Below are 20,149 nucleotides of genomic sequence, written 5' to 3'. Positions count from 1 at the left end.
ATAGATTAGCAACAGTTCGTGCCAACACGTCTGGGCTCACAAGCCCTCTTATCTGTGCTGTGGCAGCTGTGAGATCTTCCGCTGCTGCCCTTACAATGCGACGATCCTGGCGGGCGTCTGTGCTGTGTGGACGTCAAGAACCTCGTCTATGGGTGTGGAAAGGTTCACGTGCCCACTGATACCAACATCGTTGCACAAATGACGCAGCAAGTGAAACTTGTACGGCATTTCTCAAAAAGGACCATCCCACCATTCGGAATGCAACAATTTGACCCCTTTCAAACTTGTGAGACCTAGGGCTCGTCCACCCAAGAGTAATGTAACAGCAGCAGAGAGGGCTGCTTTACGCTCTCTCAGGGTTGATCCTAGTATTGTTATTTTACCTGCGGACAAGGTCAATGCCACCGTTGTTTTAAATAAACATGATTATGTACAAAAGATGCAACGTTTACTATCTGATTCAGCGTATCGCAGATTCGATGCTGACCCCACAAAAAGTGTTGAGAGAAAGACCAACAGCCTCCTGAAGAAAATTGGTCTGTCGCAGGACACTATCAAGAGTCTTAACACCTATAGTGCTGTCCCCCCTAGGTTATATGGCCTTCCGAAGGTTCACAAGGAAGGGGTTCCTTTCCGTCCTATAGTGAGTAACATCGGCGCTCCGACATATCGTGTAGCCAAGCATCTTGCTTCTCTGTTGAGTCCACAAGTAGGTCGGTGTGAACATCATATCAGGAACTCAGCTGATTTTTTACGTCGTTTGGAGGGACTGAGGTTGAATGACTCTGATATTTTAGTGAGTTTCGATGAGGTCTCTCCCTTCACTCGTGTTCCTCTGTCTGACTCGTTGCGGTTAATTGAGGCCAGGTTTGGTGCTGAATTAACTAATCCCTTTCGGCATGTGTTGACATCCACTTAATTTTTATTTAATGACCAGTATTACGATGGAGTTGCGATGGGTAGTCCGTTGTCTCCTGTGATCGCAAATTTGTTTATGGAGCACTTCGAGGAACGTGCATTGGAGTCGGCGCCTTTGAAACCCGCCTGTTTCTTTAGATACGTTGACGATACCTTCGTTATTTGGCCTCATGGTAGGGAGAACTTGAATGTCTTTCTAGAACATCTGAACTCGATCCACCCGAACATTCGTTTTACGATGGAGGTGGAAGAGGATGGTTGCCTTCCCTTTCTTGACGTGTTGGTTAAGAGGAAGTATGATGGATCATTGGGACATGCAGTCTACAGGAAACGTACTCACACCGACTTGTACTTACAGGCTAATAGTCGTCACCATCCGGCTCAGCGTGAAGGGGTACTTCGTACCTTGGTACACAGGGCACATGTCGTTTCTGACGCTGAGACTTTGCCAGCTGAGCTGTCCCATCTTGAAGTTACATTTCGTCAAAATGGTTATAGTGATAGACATATTGAACGTGCGTTGCGTTATCGACCAACTGTACGTCGGGTGATTGATGATAATTCTGAGTCATCACCTAAGTCTACTGCCTTTTTGCCTTACGTAGGAAACACGTCCAACAAGATCCGTCGTATTTTACGGAAATACGATGTGAAATGTGTTTTCCGATCTCCATCTAAAATTAGAGCACTTTTGAGTTCCGTTAAGGATGATCTTGGACTGCGTAAGGCGGGTGTATATCGTATTCCTTGTAGCTGCGGCATGGCATATATTGGTCAAACTATCAGGACCGTGGAGGACCAATGTACTGAGCATAAACGGCACACACGATTACAGCAGCCAAATAGATATGCTGCTGCCGAACATTGCTTGGATACTGGTCACCCCATGTTATATAACAACACCGAGATATTGGCATGCACGTTCAGCTATTGGGGCAGTGATATTAGGGAGGCAGTTGAGATTAAATTAGCGAGCAACCTTGTTAACAGGGATGGGGGTTTCTGTTTAAACTCTGTTTGGAATCCGGCTCTCTCCCTTGTCAAAAAACAGAGGGACAGAGTCAATGCTACCTCACCTGCGAATTCATAGTCTCACTATCGATAGCTCTGACTTTGGTCACCTTTGGTGGCTCTAGTGTTCAGTGTGTGTGTTATCTTTCCGAGGTTTTAAATTTGCATGTACGCCGCCTGTCCGTTGCAGTTTGCCTTGAAAATGGTGGGGTCTTCTCCTGCCGAAATATCGGCGGTCGCTGAAATTGTTACCTGGCTGAATTCCCGGAAGTTATTTGAAACCTTTCAAACTTGTTCTCTTGGCTGTGGGAAGCTCAGGTGGGTCTTCGTGGCATGGTTGCCTGCTTACTCCACACATTTGCACCACACTGAGCCTTCCAGATGCGACAATTCCATATTAAAGGACAGACAAAAATGGCTCTCTGGTAGCTATCTGTTGACGGACGACGCTGAAACCATTATCAGTACATCTACTACCCCTCAGGTTGCATATGCCGTCAACGGATCAAAATCGGCGTCGTCATTCCAGGTGCATTATTTTTTCCGGTAGTGTATATAATGAAGGATGCAGACGTTAATCTCAATAGAATGACCCCCAAGAGATAACCAGATTAAAGGGCAGAATATTATTTTTGGAAACTAAGGACATGGTGCCTTAACCACAACTTCTTCCCCTCTCTCCAGAGAAATGGAGAAATAGTAGCTTACTTGAAGATCTTCCTGTCTCGCTGTCAGCGGTAGAATCTGGAAATTGAAGCTAAGGCAAGTGTTTCAGCCATAAAACGTACGTAGAACAAATGACAAGGGAAGTCCACAAACCACAAGCAAAAAGTCAATTCATTTTTATATACACATATTGTACCATTAAATATAATAAAAGCTGGCAGCATTAAAGAATGAAAGAACAGAAATTCACAATGACAGCTTTTCTACAGCATCGCCTGTTATTTGTTTACGTCCTTCCCTCTGCCCCTTATTCTACATTTTGTAGCTGAAACCATGTCTTAGATTCGATTCCCAACTCTACTCCAGCCAAGACACAGGAAGACCTTCAGGTAATCTATCATTTATGTGGAGATAGGGAGAAGAAGTTGTAGTTATGGCAGCACATCCTATTGTTACAACAAATAATATTCTACCATTTAACCTGGTTATCTCTTGGGCGTCCATTTTAAGTGTCACCGGGGGCATTTTGTCTCGTGTTTCTGAATGTATCTGCTATTTCGTCTTTGCAACGTGTGGCTGGAGGCAGCCTAAAATAATGCGCGTCACGTCTTTCATGCCACACACAGTGTTAATGGTTGCTCCCTGTTACAAAGAAATTTTATGTTTATGGTAGAATTTTACGTGTCCACGAGAATAAGAATTTATAAGAGAAAATTTCTAAAGATCAATAAAGGGATCATCCAGCACCTAGGGAATTTTACGCACCAAAAAACGTTGGAAAAGTCCTGAGAGGGAAGCATTGTGTAATGTGTATTGAACCGGGGACCTAGAAACGACGGATAGGCTTAGTCCCGCCGTAGCTTTCAGTGGTCCATAACCCCACAACAGGCCACAGCAGTCCACCCACCATACCGCCGCCCCACACCGAACCCAAGGTTATTGTGCGGTTCGGCCCCCAGTGGACCCTACCAGGAACGTCTCATACTGGACGAGTGTAACCCCAAATGTTTGCGCGGTAGAGTAATTATGGTGTACGCGTACTTGGAGACAGTGTCTGCGCAACAGTCGCCGGCATAGTGTAACTGAGGTGGAATAGGGGGAACCAGCCCGCAGAAGCCGAGGCAGATGGAAAACCGCCTTAAAAACCATCCACATGCTGGCCGGCACACCGGACCTCGACACAAATCCGCCCGGCGTATTCGTGCCGGGGACCGGCACGCCTTCCCGCTCGGGGAGGGAGGCATTGTTCACGACAACCCTTATCCAAGTAGCACCACCGTGTGGTGAGCAGTCGGCTCGCAGAGTGGATTATATACACGCGCTATTTCAGCAATTGCGGTAGTCGCGTGTGTCCTCTCGCGACGCCACCGTATTGGTACCGACATGACTAGGCAAATCCGAATCCAAGGTAATGAAGGCCAGTGCATACTACTAGCTAAGTTGGTGGCACACTTCCGTGCTAATGTTTACGAGCGATCTAATGCCAAACGGCATCGACGAGGGCCTGCCACAGAATGGAACTAGAGAACGAGTTTCCATTAGTTTTCCTGCATCTGTGGTGTGTCTGCAGCAGTAAAAAGGTAGTTCCTACAGCTAACCGTACTAGAGTCGCTGCGTTGATCCCTCCTGCTATTCAGGAGGTGGAGAAGGACCTGTACCCCTAAGTATTCCACAAATTTAATCACGCAGTCTACTTACTCTACTCTGTAAGCTCATTCCTTAAAGTTTGTTATTTGTTATCTTGTTTTCCTTCCTGTCGTAGCAGTCGTAATGGTAGTGTATTGCCACGCAACAATTCGATGCTGTTTACGAGTATCTACTAGACTGCTAGATAACTTTCGCGTTATGCTTTCGTCCGTTGACGTCTCTTAACGCATTCTGTGTCCACAGGCATCACGGCCATCGAGCTGGGCGACGGAAAGCCGCCCTTCCAGGACATGCACCCCACGCGCACGCTTTTCCAGATCTTGCGCAACCCCCCGCCGATGCTCTACAGGCCTGCCAACTGGTCCAAGCTCTACAACGACTTCATCACGGAGTAAGTTCCCTCAAGTGCCGCAAGTAGTGATACGTAAACTAGATACGCTTCGTGAACGGATCTTCCTTTCTATAACACGTTGCCACTGCCGTACTGTGAGCTACAGTGCAAAATTTCTAGAAACGAGGGTGAGAGATAGCAAATGATTTTATTTTGTCTTTTCTCAATAAATCTCATTCTCTCGAAGTCGCATGTATAAACACACTGTAGCCTGACACTATGCGTTCGGTTGGCGTCGATGGTAGCGCTCAACTGATATACACAATGCCCAATAAGATAACCAACTTCTGCCACACCAAAGATAACCAATATTCTTAATTAATAATAGAACACGGAAAAATACAACAAAATACACTTTATTCAATCAAAAATATGTTTAAAGCTCCCGAAAAAATATTCGCTACAATGCATGAAAGTTCAAACAATACTCAAATCACGAACTGCTGAAAACCTCGTTTAGTGATCGTTTGCTTCGTTCTTACTGAACTAACAGCTGCTTTGTGACACTGTTCAAAATACTGCTGTGACTTACAATAAACCGCTGGTCAAAATCGGATAACTCCATATCACATTATCAATAACGTGAAGGAAATTCATTTGGTTATAAATAGAAGCTTGAAAAATTAAACAAATGTAAGAAACTTACACTGCTCTGTAAATTAACGGTGTGTTTTCGTTTCATTATAATTATTACAACGAAAACGAAAAGCTATCTTACTGGCATTATCGAAATGCTTTTCATTTATATGTTTTGGTTAGTCATTGAGTTCCACAAATCTGATGTCAATACTTAATGTTCGAAGTTAAATTAGTTGCAGTTTACTTTTATCAAAAACAAAACCATACTTGAAACCTAATCGTGGTACAACACACGTCAAATCACACTCCAGATTTTCCACAAACATTCCTTCCATGTCCCAAATAGTAGCTTCCTGCTCCTTCTAATTTTCTCTCGATGGTCCAATCCCCTTATGAACTTCTCGATAATAACAAGCCAATCACTTTTAATTCGTTGTGCGGTGTTGCCCTCCAACGAGAGACACGGGAGTCACCTGCTCTTAATCTACGAATTCCCAGATACTTAACACACTTTTAAACCTATGAATAACATTGCCCGATGATTAGAGCTAAGCTCATCGCATTCCAGGGTGAATTTCAGCCTTTTCTATCAGGCAGAGTGGCAAAAGGTCATGCAAACTCACAGGGTGTGAATATCATAACGACTGGCACCTCTGTCTGTTCTCCAAACTCGTGACGTTCCGCTTATATCGGTTGTCAGTCAATATCATTGACTCCTATGGATGTATTAGTATCGACTCCTGTCAGCAAGGTGACATTTCGCCTAAGCGCCGAGGTGTGTGACGGTCCGCTTATACAAACCATCTTAAGTTGTTAAAACCAGAGATAGAACGGAGTAAGCATGTCGGAATGGGAAATTAAATAGACAGTTGAGCGGGCAATCACTGTCCGGACAATCTGGAATTATCATGTTGTTAATATGAATTGAAAATTGTTGCAGAATAACTAAGTTACGACGCGCCGCTGCTGTTGAGGGATCGGTGAACCGAATAGTTGATCAACAGCAGCAGGCAGCCGACAAATTTGCTAGGAAAAGGCCGCCGCCAAAGAATCCCCCAGCTTAAAAGAATAAAATAAAAATAAAAAATGTTGCCAGTAAAATTACGTTCAGTTCGTATCCGTATGTGCACTGATGACTTGTACTGCGCCAAGCATGATAGATTGTGATTTTTTAAAATATAGTGATTGATTGCAAAGGATAGTTAATGATTTTGAGTGGAGGTGATTTTTGTACCCTTTTCTGGAAGGTTTACTCTGTTGAACAATATTGTTACCATAAGAACTGTTTTGGACGGTTGGATTGAATAGAGCTGGTTTTGAATAGAGGACTGATGATTTATTTTTGCAAATCACAGTTTATTTGTTATATGCAAGTGAGCTTCTCTTAGGAAATTGTGATTCCATCAAGATTCGTGACATTCGAGTTCACCTTCGGCAATTTCTGGGTAGTTAGACAAATTATGAATTCAGGGCTGGATTACTATCGTGAGGTAGTAAATATTACGGGGATAATTCTACAGGCCCCATAATCGTGTGACGTCTCCCTAGGCCGGTAACTCATACTCGGTGCGCATATGACCCTATCGGCCAGTTGGTCGACAAAACAGATTACCCCTAGCGTAGTAAGAATATGAGAAAAACCGCCACAAACTGCAATAACACGTCGAAGCATGGGCTCTATGAGGTGCTGGAATCGTTATGGAGAGATTTATTGACATACGCATGTTGCAGAGTTACTCACAATTGTTCTAGCTGCTAATTGTTTCATTGACCGTACTGAACGCTATCGAAAGTATCCAAAAAATACTGGACTGTGTTAAGGTGGGTGATCAAGATGCCAAGCAACGCTCGTGAGTTCTCTGGAATGTCCATCAAGCCACATGTATGCAACCACTTGGCACCTCATGTTATCCACCGTCAGGGTATTCTAGTGTCATGTAGGGATGCAACTGATCTGAAAGAATGACCGCATTATTGGTCCCTCAAGCTGGACAACGGGGCAAAATAACAAACACGTGAACGCAACCCAGACAACTGATCCGCCTCCTGCCTGGACGTAACCTTGTTTACACACATGATACACAGTTCCTAAGGGCCTACGCCAGTGTCTCACCCGTCTATCAGCTCGATAGCGTAATAAGTGATATAGAATCAAGCTCTATTCTAGCACATTCTGTTCCGTACATTCCGGTCAGATATCTACCAAAGAAAAATCACCAACAGTCGTATGTTTTCAGATGTTGTTAAGTCTTCGAAGTACAAGTTGTTGACAAGTCTTCGAAGGACACACTCCACGAAAAACTCACAGAATCCAGGTATTGATGGCTCCGGTTATGCATACGTCAACGTTTGTGATTCTCTATATGAAGGGCTTATTTCAATAGCGGTACAAGTCCATTTTTGTTCATTCTGAGATACAGAGTCCTAAAGTTAAATGTGCGCTGAAAAATCTGCAGTTGAGATACAAGAAATATGCAAGTATATATACTGGAATATTTACATTACTATTAACTTTAGGACTCTGTATCTCAGAATGAACAAAATGGATTTGTACCACTTTTGAAATAAGCCCTTCATATATGGAGTGCATATGAGGGTGAAGATGGCGTTAATGAGATGCCGAAACTCGTCGTCTAAATACAATAACAAACTCTGAAAATATACGGCTGTTTGGTGATTTTTATTTGCTAAAGTAGATATAAAATTTGTTTTGAAGTTAACGTACTAACACCATGCTGTGTTCGTAAAAAGTCGTCTGTAAATACTAAAGTAGGAAACACGGACAAAAAATACAACAGGACAGAAAAGTTATTCAGTAGGAGAAGCTTAACATAAAAGTCGCTTCAGCTATCAAATTCTAAAAGTAATGTATGCTTAGTTTTTACCACATATTTACACGTTTAAAAATTGCAGTCACAAAAAAAGCACGATCTTGATGGATTTCATTATTTTTCGTCTTTATTCAACAGCCTCTGCCGATGCTTCTTGTTGACACATTTGATGTGCCACATGTTCCTTTTCTTTAAGTAAAATTTCGGCAGTTACTTTTTATCTGATTTACGGATACAGTCTTCTGTTTTCAAAATTGTCATTCCGTTCGTATTCTAGACATGTTTAAATCTCCCCAAAAATTATTATTATAATTATATTATTAAAATTATTATTGTTCTTATTATAACTCCTTTCTGATTTGTTAAAGTCTAAACTGAAAACTATATGTGTCAGTTAACAGCAAGACTAAAAACTGTCTGCCCACAAAGTGAACGGAAGTATTTCTAATTCCATTGTCACTGTTGCAAACGAAAGAGTATATAGAAGGCCACGTTTCATTTACAAAATTGCGCACGACTAATAATATGAGGAATAAATATATTTTAAATCAGATAAAAAGAAACAAAACAAAAACTAGAACAACATTATAACGACAAATAAGTATGCGTGTAACTAAGACAATAGTCATGGACAATATAATGGATATTAGAAAATAAGGGAATAATTTACTTTTTAATACGTCTTACAAAATGTAATTATATTCGTCATCAGCATCTAAGTAAGTTCATATTCCGTCAATGCATGTAACTGTTATCCTCTTGAATGTTGGTAAAGTATGGCAGTGAGGTTTAAAATGTATGCTCCGAGCGAGGAGGAGCACAACACGTGAAACTGCCCTAAACTTGCAAAGCGTACAATTAGTTTGATAGAATAGCACAGTGATTCCCTAGCCGTTGGAGTAGTTGCCCCAGGGTAAAACGGGGGCAAACCGAGACCATAAAAAGCTGCATTTTGCAAAACGTTAGCGAATGTCGAGGGCCCACATATCAGCGTGACTGACTGAGGTGACAAAAGTCATGGGATACCTCCTAATATCGAGTTGATCCTCCTTTTGCCCAGCCTAGTGCGGTAACTCGACGTGGTATGGACTCAACAAAGCGCCGAAAAGGCCAAGCTGCCTCTATAACCATTTATGATTGCGAAAGTGTTGCCGGTGCTGGGTTTTGTGCATGAATTGACCTCTCGATTATGTCCCGCAAAAGTTCGATGGGGTGACCAAATCATTCACTCGAATTGTGTCAATAACGTTCTTCAAACCAGTCGCGACCAACTGGACCGGTGACATTGCGCATTGTCATTAACAAAAATCCCATTGTTGTTTGCTGCAAATGGCCTGCAGGTAGTCGAACATAACGATTTCTAGTCAATGATCGGTTCAGTTTGACCAGAGGGCCCAGTCCATTCCATGTAAACACATGCCACACCATTACGGGACCACCAGCCTGCACACTGAGTTCTGCGGTTATTTCATGCAGTATTGCTTGTCTGTTAGCACTGACAACTCTATGCATACATCGCTGATCTGGTCGTTAAGTGAAGGCCGTCGACGTTGTCCTTGGTGAGGGGTAATGCTTAAAATTTTGTATTATCGGCGCACATTTGACACTGTAGATCTTGGAAAAATACGTAATTCCCTAAAAATTTCCGAAATGGAATTACCTGTACAGCTATTTCCAAACACCATTCCGTGTTCAGAGTATTTTAATTCCCGTCGTGCGGCCACAATCACGTCGGAAACCTATTCACAGTAATCACCTGAGTACAAATGACAGCTTTCGCAATGCACTGCCTTTTATATCTCGTGTACGCAATATTACTGGTATCTGTATATGTGCGTATCGCTATCCCATGACTTCTTGCCACCTCAGTGTTTTATGTTGCTTGACTTAGCAGTCAGTCACCATCGTCAATGAATTCTCATAAGCTATCCAGAGTGCAGCACAGAATATTAAGGAGGTCAACGACAATATTTGTTCTTGTCTTCCTAATTGACATAGTTGTTTGTTTTGTGTGTGTGGGAAAGGACAATTCAGCAGGCTCTAGAACATCGCATAGATCCTCTTTAATTCTCAAGACTTTACACCCGTTTCTTTCCCGTCCGATATATCTTGATTGTTTCTCAGTATAGAATTCGTAGTCCCGGAAATTCGATATCTGTTGAATATCGTCTGACACGAAGTGAAGAGAAACCGTGGTCTTGGTCTTCATCATTTAGTCGTAGCAAAGAGGAAATTCTCTATCGGAAGATTTTTATGAACGCGAGAACAGAAGCGTTTCTCCGGCAATATAACTTCATTATCATCATGCTTACACAAAATTAAATCATTATTTAACCAATTTGTCTCGTCTGCTAGTCTGATCAACGAATGAAATCAGATACGGAGCTTATTCGCGCCATATAACAAGGTCCCATTTACTCATTCGTTACACTGGCCAATAATACTTATGATACCTGATATCTCAACGGCGTTCTTTGATAAATCGTGGGTGTCGAATCCGAAAATGAAATAAGTTTTTTTTTCCTTTTTGTACTGGGGCCAGTTTCTTGAGATACGTTGCTCTCCTTCTATTTAACTCTTAAAAAGAGGCACATTGGCTATTCTTCTGTGGCTTAATTTAAATACTCTGCAGATTTAATTGTTGAAAAATATTGGAAATTTATACAAGGAATTACGAAACAGAACCCTCATTTTAGAAATCTAAGCCGGCCGGGGTGGCCGAGCGGTTCTAGGCGCTACTGTCTGGAGCCGCGCGACCGCTACGGTCGCAGGATCGAATCCTGCCTCGGGCATGGATGTGTGTGATGTCCTTAGGTTAGTTAGGTTTAAGTAGTTCTACGTTCTAGGGGACTGATGACCTCAGAAGTTAAGTCCCACAGTGCTCAGAGCCATTTAGAAATCTACCTGCAGGAAATGAAGATAGTTCAGCAGCACTGACGACGAGTCGGGCTTGAACACTTGAAATCACGTTGTGTTTGTAGCCACTCGCTTCTCACCTTGAGAGTTCTGACAGTTGTTGGAAATAACTGTTTGTTGTTCTAAGATCGTGAAGATTTGTGGTCTGTGTTTTTTGTTAATTCAGAAGAATAAATACTTCTACCTGTAGCACCAGCGCAAATTCTTTTTCTTATAACCGTTGGGGCTTAACCTTCAAATTGCAAAATTGGAAACTAATCCTCTTTTAAAGAAGTGCTACGGACTTCATTTCGGTTGGTGACAAGTGCACGTACTGACCCTCTTATAAGCTGTTCCTCATGTAATACACTCGTGACAGGAACGTTAATACCATAAATTCACAGCCATTTGCTGTTACCAGGATTTGGAGGGAACCAATGGTTTACACAACGGGCTGTTGTCTTTATATGACAGAAATAGATAGAATCATCTTGAAAACAAAGACAGCTGTGCAATATCCTAATTTTCCAGCTTCTATGAGGTCTGTCTGCCACAGCGAAGAATTGCCGATACCAGTGCCTCCTGAGAAACTGACTGTGATTGAAAATGAGTACAGGGGCGAACACAGAAGACAGCATAGAAGACATGTAAGCCGACCCAACATTTCAAGCCTATTGTGTGGGCCACACTTTTTGTATCAAAGGGCTCTCAAAGACCTTGTTCGTGATTTAAATTTGTCGAAGCAACGGGCTGAGCTTTTAGCTCCACAGTTATAAGGATAGAATCTTATTCTACACAATTGTAAAGTGTGTGTCCGCCGTGAACACCATGCGATTTTTACGAATATTTGTTCAAAAAAAAGTGACATAGTTTTTCGTAATGGTACCCTTTATGGAGACTCTTGGTCATGACTTAGGTGTAAACCTGTGGCGCTTCTTCATAGATTTCACCGGAGTTAGTTTGAAAGCTGTACTTATCTACAAAGAGAACAAATTTCCTTCTTCCCTGCCGACAACGCATTTAAAAAGGAGATATAAAATTTTAAAATGCCATTCACCATTCTCCATTATGAGAAATACAGACGGCATGTCTGTTCAAGGTAGCTGCAACTCTTTTCGCCATGCTACTCGGGTACACAAAGCAATGCTTCTTTCTATGCGAGTGAGACAGTAAAGACAGAAAAAAACACTATTACGGAAAGAAGTTCGACTTCAACAAAGAGGTGGTAAACACTCTTCTTTTTGACCCAAAAAATGTGGATACCTCCATTGCACATTAAATTGGATCTTGTCCAAAACTGTGGCTAAATTTCACATGGATTCAAGTACATGAGAAAGAAGTTGTTAAGGATCGGTGAAGCAAAAACTAACGAAGGAATGTTTGTAGAACCGAAAATTAGGAACTAATGTCTGCTTAACATTTCCTTGATATTATAAATAGTGTTCACAGGGTGGTACTGCTGTCCTACACAACTGACTGCAAGGGCTTTTTAGGAAACCGGTGGACTGAGAACTGTTGCAATACTGCACAAGAAATATTGAGAGCATACCACCTTAAGAGACGTAACTTTTCATCTCAACTAGATTTCTTGAATATTCGTTTGGACTTATTCACGGATAACCTCGGTACTTAAGTGACGAACGTGGAGAAGTGTTCCACCGGAACTCTTTTAAAGTGGAAAAAGCGTAAACGAAAATGGAGTACCACAATGTTGTTCTACTAATACTGGTTCTTAAGAAGCGACTTTTCTGAGGTAAAGTATCGCAGGAAATGGGAGAGGAAATATTTTAGGTACTATTACTTACTTTTCGTTACTGTGTTGTTGTGTCCTTTCCTTGAGTTCCTCTGTTGTCTGTGGTTAATCGCTATTTTTATCCAACCACCTCTTTCTTTGTCTGCCTGTTGATCTTCTCCCTATTGGTCGATACTTCATTAATATCTTGGGCATTTTATGTTCATTCATTCTTTTTAAATGATCCCTCCATTTATTTCTATACACTTTGGCCTCTTCTTTCAGTTCTAGATCATGTCTGACTGTAGTACTCCTTATTGCACCAAATAGTCTACAACCAGTTCTCCTTTAAAAAAAAAAATCTCACTTCCGCAGCTTTTACTCTTCGTTCATTTCCACCTGTTAGTGCCAGAATCTCATTGCTATAAAGTACAGATGGAGCTGCCAATATTTTGAAGAACTTTTTATGGTTTATTTCCTGACCTTTTCATATTGTTTTGCAAAAGATCCCATTAATACAATTTAATCTTTTACTTTGTTCTGTATATCTTTTCCGTTTGTGAAGAATGTGCTGTCTACCGAGAGAATTCATTCAGGCTCTATTTTCTGGCCGTTTACTACAATTTTGTTTGGGACTGGGTCTTGACAATTAAAGGCCATGACTTTTGTTTCTTTGGTCGAGTTTGTTAAGTTACAGCTCCCGGGAGTAATCGTTAATCTATAAATGGATTTTTGGAGAGTATCACCGCTGCCATCTATAAGACGTTCGCCATCAGCAAAGTGTTCTGTCATTGGCAAGAGTTGTGACTGTAAAACTATTTCTTTAGCCATTATCTCTTCATATCAAATAAACCTAAATTTATAGTTACTTCAACGTTCTCTTTTCCTGCAATGGTTAGCTTCGAGTCTTGGTGCATTTGTTGGATAACTCTCAGCAAGTGCTGTGATGCGCCTCTCCTATTTAATATCTCTGCCTAAATTCTCCAGCCCCATTCCCAAAAGATTTCAAGTAGCCAATAAAATGTATTTTCCCTGTTACACTGTTCAGTCACACTAATGTGAACACCTATCAAAAGCCTGAATAACGACGTTTAGCAACGCGGAACGCTGCTAGACGTGCAGGATGAGAGCCAATGAGGTCATGGAATGTACCGACAGGGGTGTGCAGTCACACCGACTCCAGTGCTGTGGCCAGCTGCGCTGGGCAAATGCCTCTGAGCACTATGCGACTTAACTTCTGAGGTCATCAGTCGCCTAGAACTTAGAACTAGTTAAACCTAACTAACCTAAGGACATCACACACACCCATTCCCGAGGCAGGATTCGAACCTGCGACCGTAGCGGTCGCTCGGCTCCAGACTGTAGCGCCTAGAACCGCCGAGCTGCGCTAGGTTTCGCGCTTGAGGATCCATGGTGCGGATTGACGTAGTCTCACAGATTGTTGACCGCGTATAAATCTGGGGAGTTTAGTGGCCAGGGAATAATGGGAACCTCATCTTGGTGCTCTTAGAACCATGCGTCCTCTCTGTGAAGTGTGTGACACGCTGCATTATCCTGCTAGTAGATGCTATCATGCAAAGGAGATCAGACTCTATGTGGGGGTGCACGTGGTCCCCAAGGATATACGCATACTTGTGTTGATCCTTTGTGCCTCCAAGATCACCCATGGTATGCCAATAAAACATTCCCCAGGCCATGACTCCGGCCTGGACCCTCCCGGCAATTGTTGCAGGATGCTTGTTTTCAGACGTTTCACGCCGTACGCGCCAGTGATCATCTGGCCACTTGTCACTGAGTGGACGTCCACTTAAAGTAATGGCTTGAAAAGCAGTTAGCATGGGCGTCTGCTACGGAGGCCCATACACAGCAACATTCGCTAAACGGTGGTTGAGGACTACTGTGGGTAGCTTTCTGATTCATCTGGGCGGTGAATTACTCAACAGTTGCAAGGTTATTCGCCCGCATACGTCACCGCAGCCCCCATTCACCTCTGTCTTCTATGGCCAGTGATGCACTACAATGGTCTCGGCGCCGATTTTGGATAGCACCATTTTTCCAAGCTTGATGTACTCGTGCTTCAACCACTGCGGCAAGCGAACAGTTTAAAATCTTAGCTGTTTCGGCAATGCTTCCACCCTTGAAAGCCAATGATCATGCCCTTTTGGACGCCAGATAAATCGCTTCGTTTCCGCATTACGATAACGTCTGCACTGCTTTTCGCGTCTTCCCGACACACTTTATATACCCTCCACTGCTAGTGCTGCCACCTGCGTCTGTGAGCGGTTATTGAACGTTGAAGTCGAACATAGGCAGTGGTCACATTAATGGCCGGCCGCTGTGGTCGAGCGGTTCTAGGCGCTTCAGTCCGGAACCACGCGGCTGCTACTGTCGCAGGTTCGAATATTACCTCGGGCATGGTTGTGTGTGTTATCCTTAGGCTTGTTAGGTTTACGTAGTTCTAAGTCCAGGGGACTGATGACCTCAGGTGTTAAGTCCCATAGTGCTTAGAGCCATTTGAACCATTTGAAGCACATTAATGTGATTTGACTGTGTAAATTCTACAGGTTTTCAATAATTTGTCTGATTACAAATATGTTGTCTGAACAAACCAACTCTTTCTGAACCCAGTTTGTTCCTCCAACGAGATACACTCCTGGAAATGGAAAAAAGAACACATTGACACCGGTGTGTCAGACCCACCATACTTGCTCCGGACACTGCGAGAGGGCTGTACAAGCAATGATCACACGCACGGCACAGCGGACACACCAGGAACCGCGGTGTTGGCCGTCGAATGGCGCTAGCTGCGCAGCATTTGTGCACCGCCGCCGTCAGTGTCAGCCAGTTTGCCGTGGCATACGGAGCTCCATCGCAGTCTTTAACACTGGTAGCATACCGCGACAGCGTGGACGTGAACCGTATGTGCAGTTGACGGACTTTGAGCGAGGGCGTATAGTGGGCATGCGGGAGGCCGGGTGGACGTACCGCCGAATTGCTCAACACGTGGGGCGTGAGGTCTCCACAGTACATCGATGTTGTCGCCAGTGGTCGGCGGAAGGTGCACGTGCCCGTCGACCTGGGACCGGACCGCAGCGACGCACGGATGCACGCCAAGACCGTAGGATCCTACGCAGTGCCGTAGGGGACCGCACCGCCACTTCCCAGCAAATTAGGGACACTGTTGCTCCTGGGGTATCGGCGAGGACCATTCGCAACCGTCTCCATGAAGCTGGGCTACGGTCCCGCACACCGTTAGGCCGTCTTCCGCTCACGCCCCAACATCGTGCAGCCCGCCTCCAGTGGTGTCGCGACAGGCGTGAATGGAGGGACGAATGGAGACGCGTCGTCTTCAGCGATGAGAGTCGCTTCTGCCTTGGTGCCAATGATGGTCGTATGCGTGTTTGGCGCCGTGCAGGTGAGTGCCACAATCAGGACTGCATACGACCGAGGCACACAGGGCCAACACCCGGCATCATGGTGTGGGGAGCGATCTCCTACACTGGCCGTACACCACTGGTGATCGTCGAGGGGACACTGAATAGTGCACGGTACATCCAAACCGTCATCGAACCCATCGTTCTACCATTCCTAGACCGGTAAGGGAACTTGCTGTTCCAACAGGACAATGCACGTCCGCATGTATCCCGTGCCACCCAACGTGCTCTAGAAGGTGTAAGTCAACTACCCTGGCCAGCAAGATCTCCGGATCTGTCCCCCATTGAGCATGTTTGGGACTGGATGAAGCGTCGTCTCACGCGGTCTGCACGTCCAGCACGAACGCTGGTCCAACTGAGGTGCCAGGTGGAAATGGCATGGCAAGCCGTTCCACAGGACTACATCCAGCATCTCTACGATCTTTTCCATGGGAGAATAGCAGCCTGCATTGCTGCGAAAGGTGGATATACACTGTACTAGTGCCGACATTGTGCATGCTCTGTTGCCTGTGTCTGTGTGCCTGTGGTTCTGTCAGTGTGATCATGTGATGTATCTGACCCCAGGAATGTGTCAATAAAGTTTCCCCTTCCTGGGACATTGAATTCACGGTGTTCTTATTTCAATTTCCAGGAGTGTATTTCCATAAATTACTGCAAGTCTTTGTATTATTGCCTTCGAAATTATTTTATATCGTATGTTATCGTACGGATACTACAAAGACTTTATTTTAACGACTGAGTGATTGATTCGATTTCAACGAATTGAAGTTCGGATCCGTATGTCATTTACGTTTAATTTCTGTGCAACGGCCGTTCGAATTCCTCTGTACAAATTGCAGTACTCAACGTATTTGCATATTTCCAAGAATAATGCGCATGTTACCCGTGGATAAGTATTTTATGAGATCTGTGACATTAGTTTCATCTTTCTCGCGGTCTTATTCACTTAAAGGCAAAAGCGATTGAGGCCACGCGAGCGGTCTTAGTCGAGGCTCAACACGTGGACAAATTACTGCCAATTCCAGCTGGGGCTCTCTTTCCTTTTAGCGTGCCAGGCTTAACACGCTTTGCGGCTTCGCGAGGTGCACTTGAGGGCTTCGGAAACCTTTCCAGTTAGCGGAACCTCCGAAATCCCCTTGTCTTCCGCTCCGGCCGTTCTGCGGCTACTTCTGATTCCACACCTACATTCATACTGTCCAAGCCACCCAACCGCGTATGCGGGTTCTCTGCAACTAGCTTTGTTTCTCTATCTTACCTATCAAGTCGCAATATTGGTCTACGAAAACGATAAACTGTACTTTGTACAAAAATCGAGAAATGTGGGTCATGCACGACAGTTGGAGAGATACGTACCCACTCATACATCTACACCTACATCTATACTCTGCAAGCCACATGACGATCGGTAGCACATGGTTAGCATTTCCCCCCCTTTGCTGTTCCAGTGTTGAATGGTGCAGGAGCAGAATTACGATTGGCAATCTTCCGTGTGAGATAAATTCCCTCCTATTGTTACCTTCATGGTCTTTGCGCGAGATATACGTAAGAAAAAGCAATGCGATGACTATCTCTTCTACTAATGCACACCCTCAGGATTTTAACAGCATACAACATCGAGCTGCACAACGCCTCTCTTGTAACCTCAGCACTACCGTTGGGTGAGGATCTCAGTGACGTTTTACCACTTACAAAAGCACCAGTGATGAACCGCGCTATTCTTCTCTGAATCTTCTGTGTTTCCCCGACCAACTCTACCTGTTACGGTCCAAGACTGAGGAGCAATACTCAAGTATTGGTCGAATCAGTGTTTCGTAAGCTACCTCATTCGTGGGTGCACTACCATTCCTGAGGATCCTTCCAATGAATCTCATTCTAACAGTTACATCATGTTATCAAAAGTATCCGGACACCTGGCTGCAAATGACTTACAAGTTCGTCACACCCTCCATCTGTAATGCTGTAATTCAATATGGTGTTTGCCCACCTTTAGCCTTGATGACAGCTTCCACTCTCGCAGGCATACGTTCAGTCAAGAGCTGGGAGTTTTCTTGGGGAATAACAGCCCTTTCTTCACGGAGCGCTGCACTGAGGAGTGGCATCGATGTCAGTCGGTGAGGCCTGGCACGAATCCGGCATTCCGAAACATCCCAAAGGTGTTCTATAGGATTCAGGTCGGGCTCCGTGTAGGCGAGTCCATTACAGGGATGTTATTGTCGTGTAATCACTCCGCCACAGGCCGTGCATTATCAACAGGTGCTCGATCATATTGAAAGATGCAATCGCAATTCCCGAATTGCTCTCAAACAGTGGGAAGCAAGAAGGTGCTTAAAATATCAATGTAGGCCTGTGCTGTGATAGTGCCACGCGAAACAAAAAAGAGTGCAAGCCCCCTCCATGAAAAACACGACCACACGATAACACCATTGCCTCCGAATTTTACTTTTGAAACTACACGTGCTGGCAGATGATGTTCACCGGGCATTCGCTATACCCACACCCTGCCATCGGATCGCCACATTATTTACCGTTATTCGTCACTCTACACAACGTTTTTCCACTGTTCAGTCTTCCAATGTTTAGGCTCCTTACACGAAGCGAGGCGTCGTTTGGCATTTACCGGCGTGGTATGTGGCTTGTGAGCAGCTACTCGACCATGAAATCCGAGTTTTCCCACCTCCCGCCCAACTGTCATAGTACTTGCAGTGGGTCCTGATGCAGTTTGGAATGCCTGTGTGATGGTCTGGATAGATGTCTGCCTATTACACATTACGGCCCTCTTCGACTGTTGGCGGACTCTAGCAGTCAACAGACGAGGTCGGCCTGTACAGTAGCTGTCCCTTCGCGTTTCCACTTCACTATCACATCGGCAACAGTGGACCTAGGGATGTGTATGAGTGTGGATATCTCGCGTACACACATATCACACAAACGACACCAAATCACCTGACCACGTTCGAACTCACGGTTCCGCGGAGCGCCCTGTTCTGCTCTTTCACGATGTCTAATGACTACTGAGGTCGCTGATATGGATACCTGGCAGAAGGTGGCAGCACAATGAACCTAATATGAGAAACGTATGTTTTTGGTGGTGTCTGTATACTTTTGATCACATAGTGTACCTTTCATATGTTAGTTTTATGTGGTTGTGCTCCGTTCGCATACTGCCAAATACTGAATGGATATGGCTGTTTCCAGTTATTGTTCGGCAATCGTGTAATGAAACAACAACGGGACATTTCGATTATTTGTGTTCAATATATTACCTTTGTTTTTATCGAAGGTCAACTGCTAACACTTGCACCCAGCGTCGATCGTCCCCAAACACATCTGCATTTCGCCACACTATTCCATCGTTTGCAATTATAGTACGTTTACGAAAACAGTCATATGTAGCTTTCGGTGTAAACCACTATGTAATTTACGTATGCTGCGAACAGTTCAATCCAATCACAAAGTTGGTCCGCTATTCCATATACTTTTTTCACTAGGCGACAGTGTTAAACTATAAAGAAAAACCTCTACGAATTCAAAGAATATGGGTTCGATTTGGTCACCGGTGTCTACTGAGTTAACGGTCGCGTGGAGGAACAGATGCAAGATCGCTGTTTGAGGAATTCGTTTTCATTCTTACAGGGGAGATCTTGTATCTCTAGGAAGGTCATGACGTTGTTGTAGTCTTCAGTCCGAAGACAGGTTTCATGAATTTCTCTACCCTTGTCTGTCCGGCGAGATCGTACATCAGTATAATCACCTGAAGGTGGCGACCGGTCGGTCTGTTGAAATATTGTGTCGAGGTCAATACATTACCCGACTACATACTCGAGGAGAGTATCATCAGTGATTACGCCAGGGAAGTCTACTTAATCACATCTGATGACAACATTTTGAAAGATTTGCTAAAATGGAAGTTCCTGTACTGTGACATTACGGTATTTTTTCTTTTATTTAATTTAGACTCCTTAAAACGATATTTTTACGCTTTTCTGAACATTTTTAAAACAGGTCATTTGTTTTACATCGCTTCATCCGCAGCAAAACTTCTATC

At 44.0% G+C, this 20,149-nt stretch overlaps 1 protein-coding gene across 3 annotated transcripts in view; it reads left to right on the top strand.

The window, feature by feature from the left end:
- Positions 1-20,149, top strand: part of LOC126161547 (neither inactivation nor afterpotential protein C) — a 388,525-nt gene that overhangs the window by 113,543 nt on the left and 254,833 nt on the right. For all 3 annotated transcript variants that reach the window (XM_049917480.1, XM_049917478.1, XM_049917479.1), the window contains exon 7: positions 4,486-4,633. In XM_049917480.1, coding sequence (XP_049773437.1) covers positions 4,486-4,633 — 148 coding nt within the window. The remainder of the gene's footprint in view (positions 1-4,485; positions 4,634-20,149) is intronic.

The sequence above is a fragment of the Schistocerca cancellata genome, chromosome 2 (genome assembly GCF_023864275.1).
Source record: "Schistocerca cancellata isolate TAMUIC-IGC-003103 chromosome 2, iqSchCanc2.1, whole genome shotgun sequence".
Lineage (NCBI taxonomy): Eukaryota > Metazoa > Arthropoda > Insecta > Orthoptera > Acrididae > Schistocerca > Schistocerca cancellata.
Note: the sequence above shows the minus strand (reverse complement) of the source record. Positions and strands in the feature narration are given on the sequence as shown.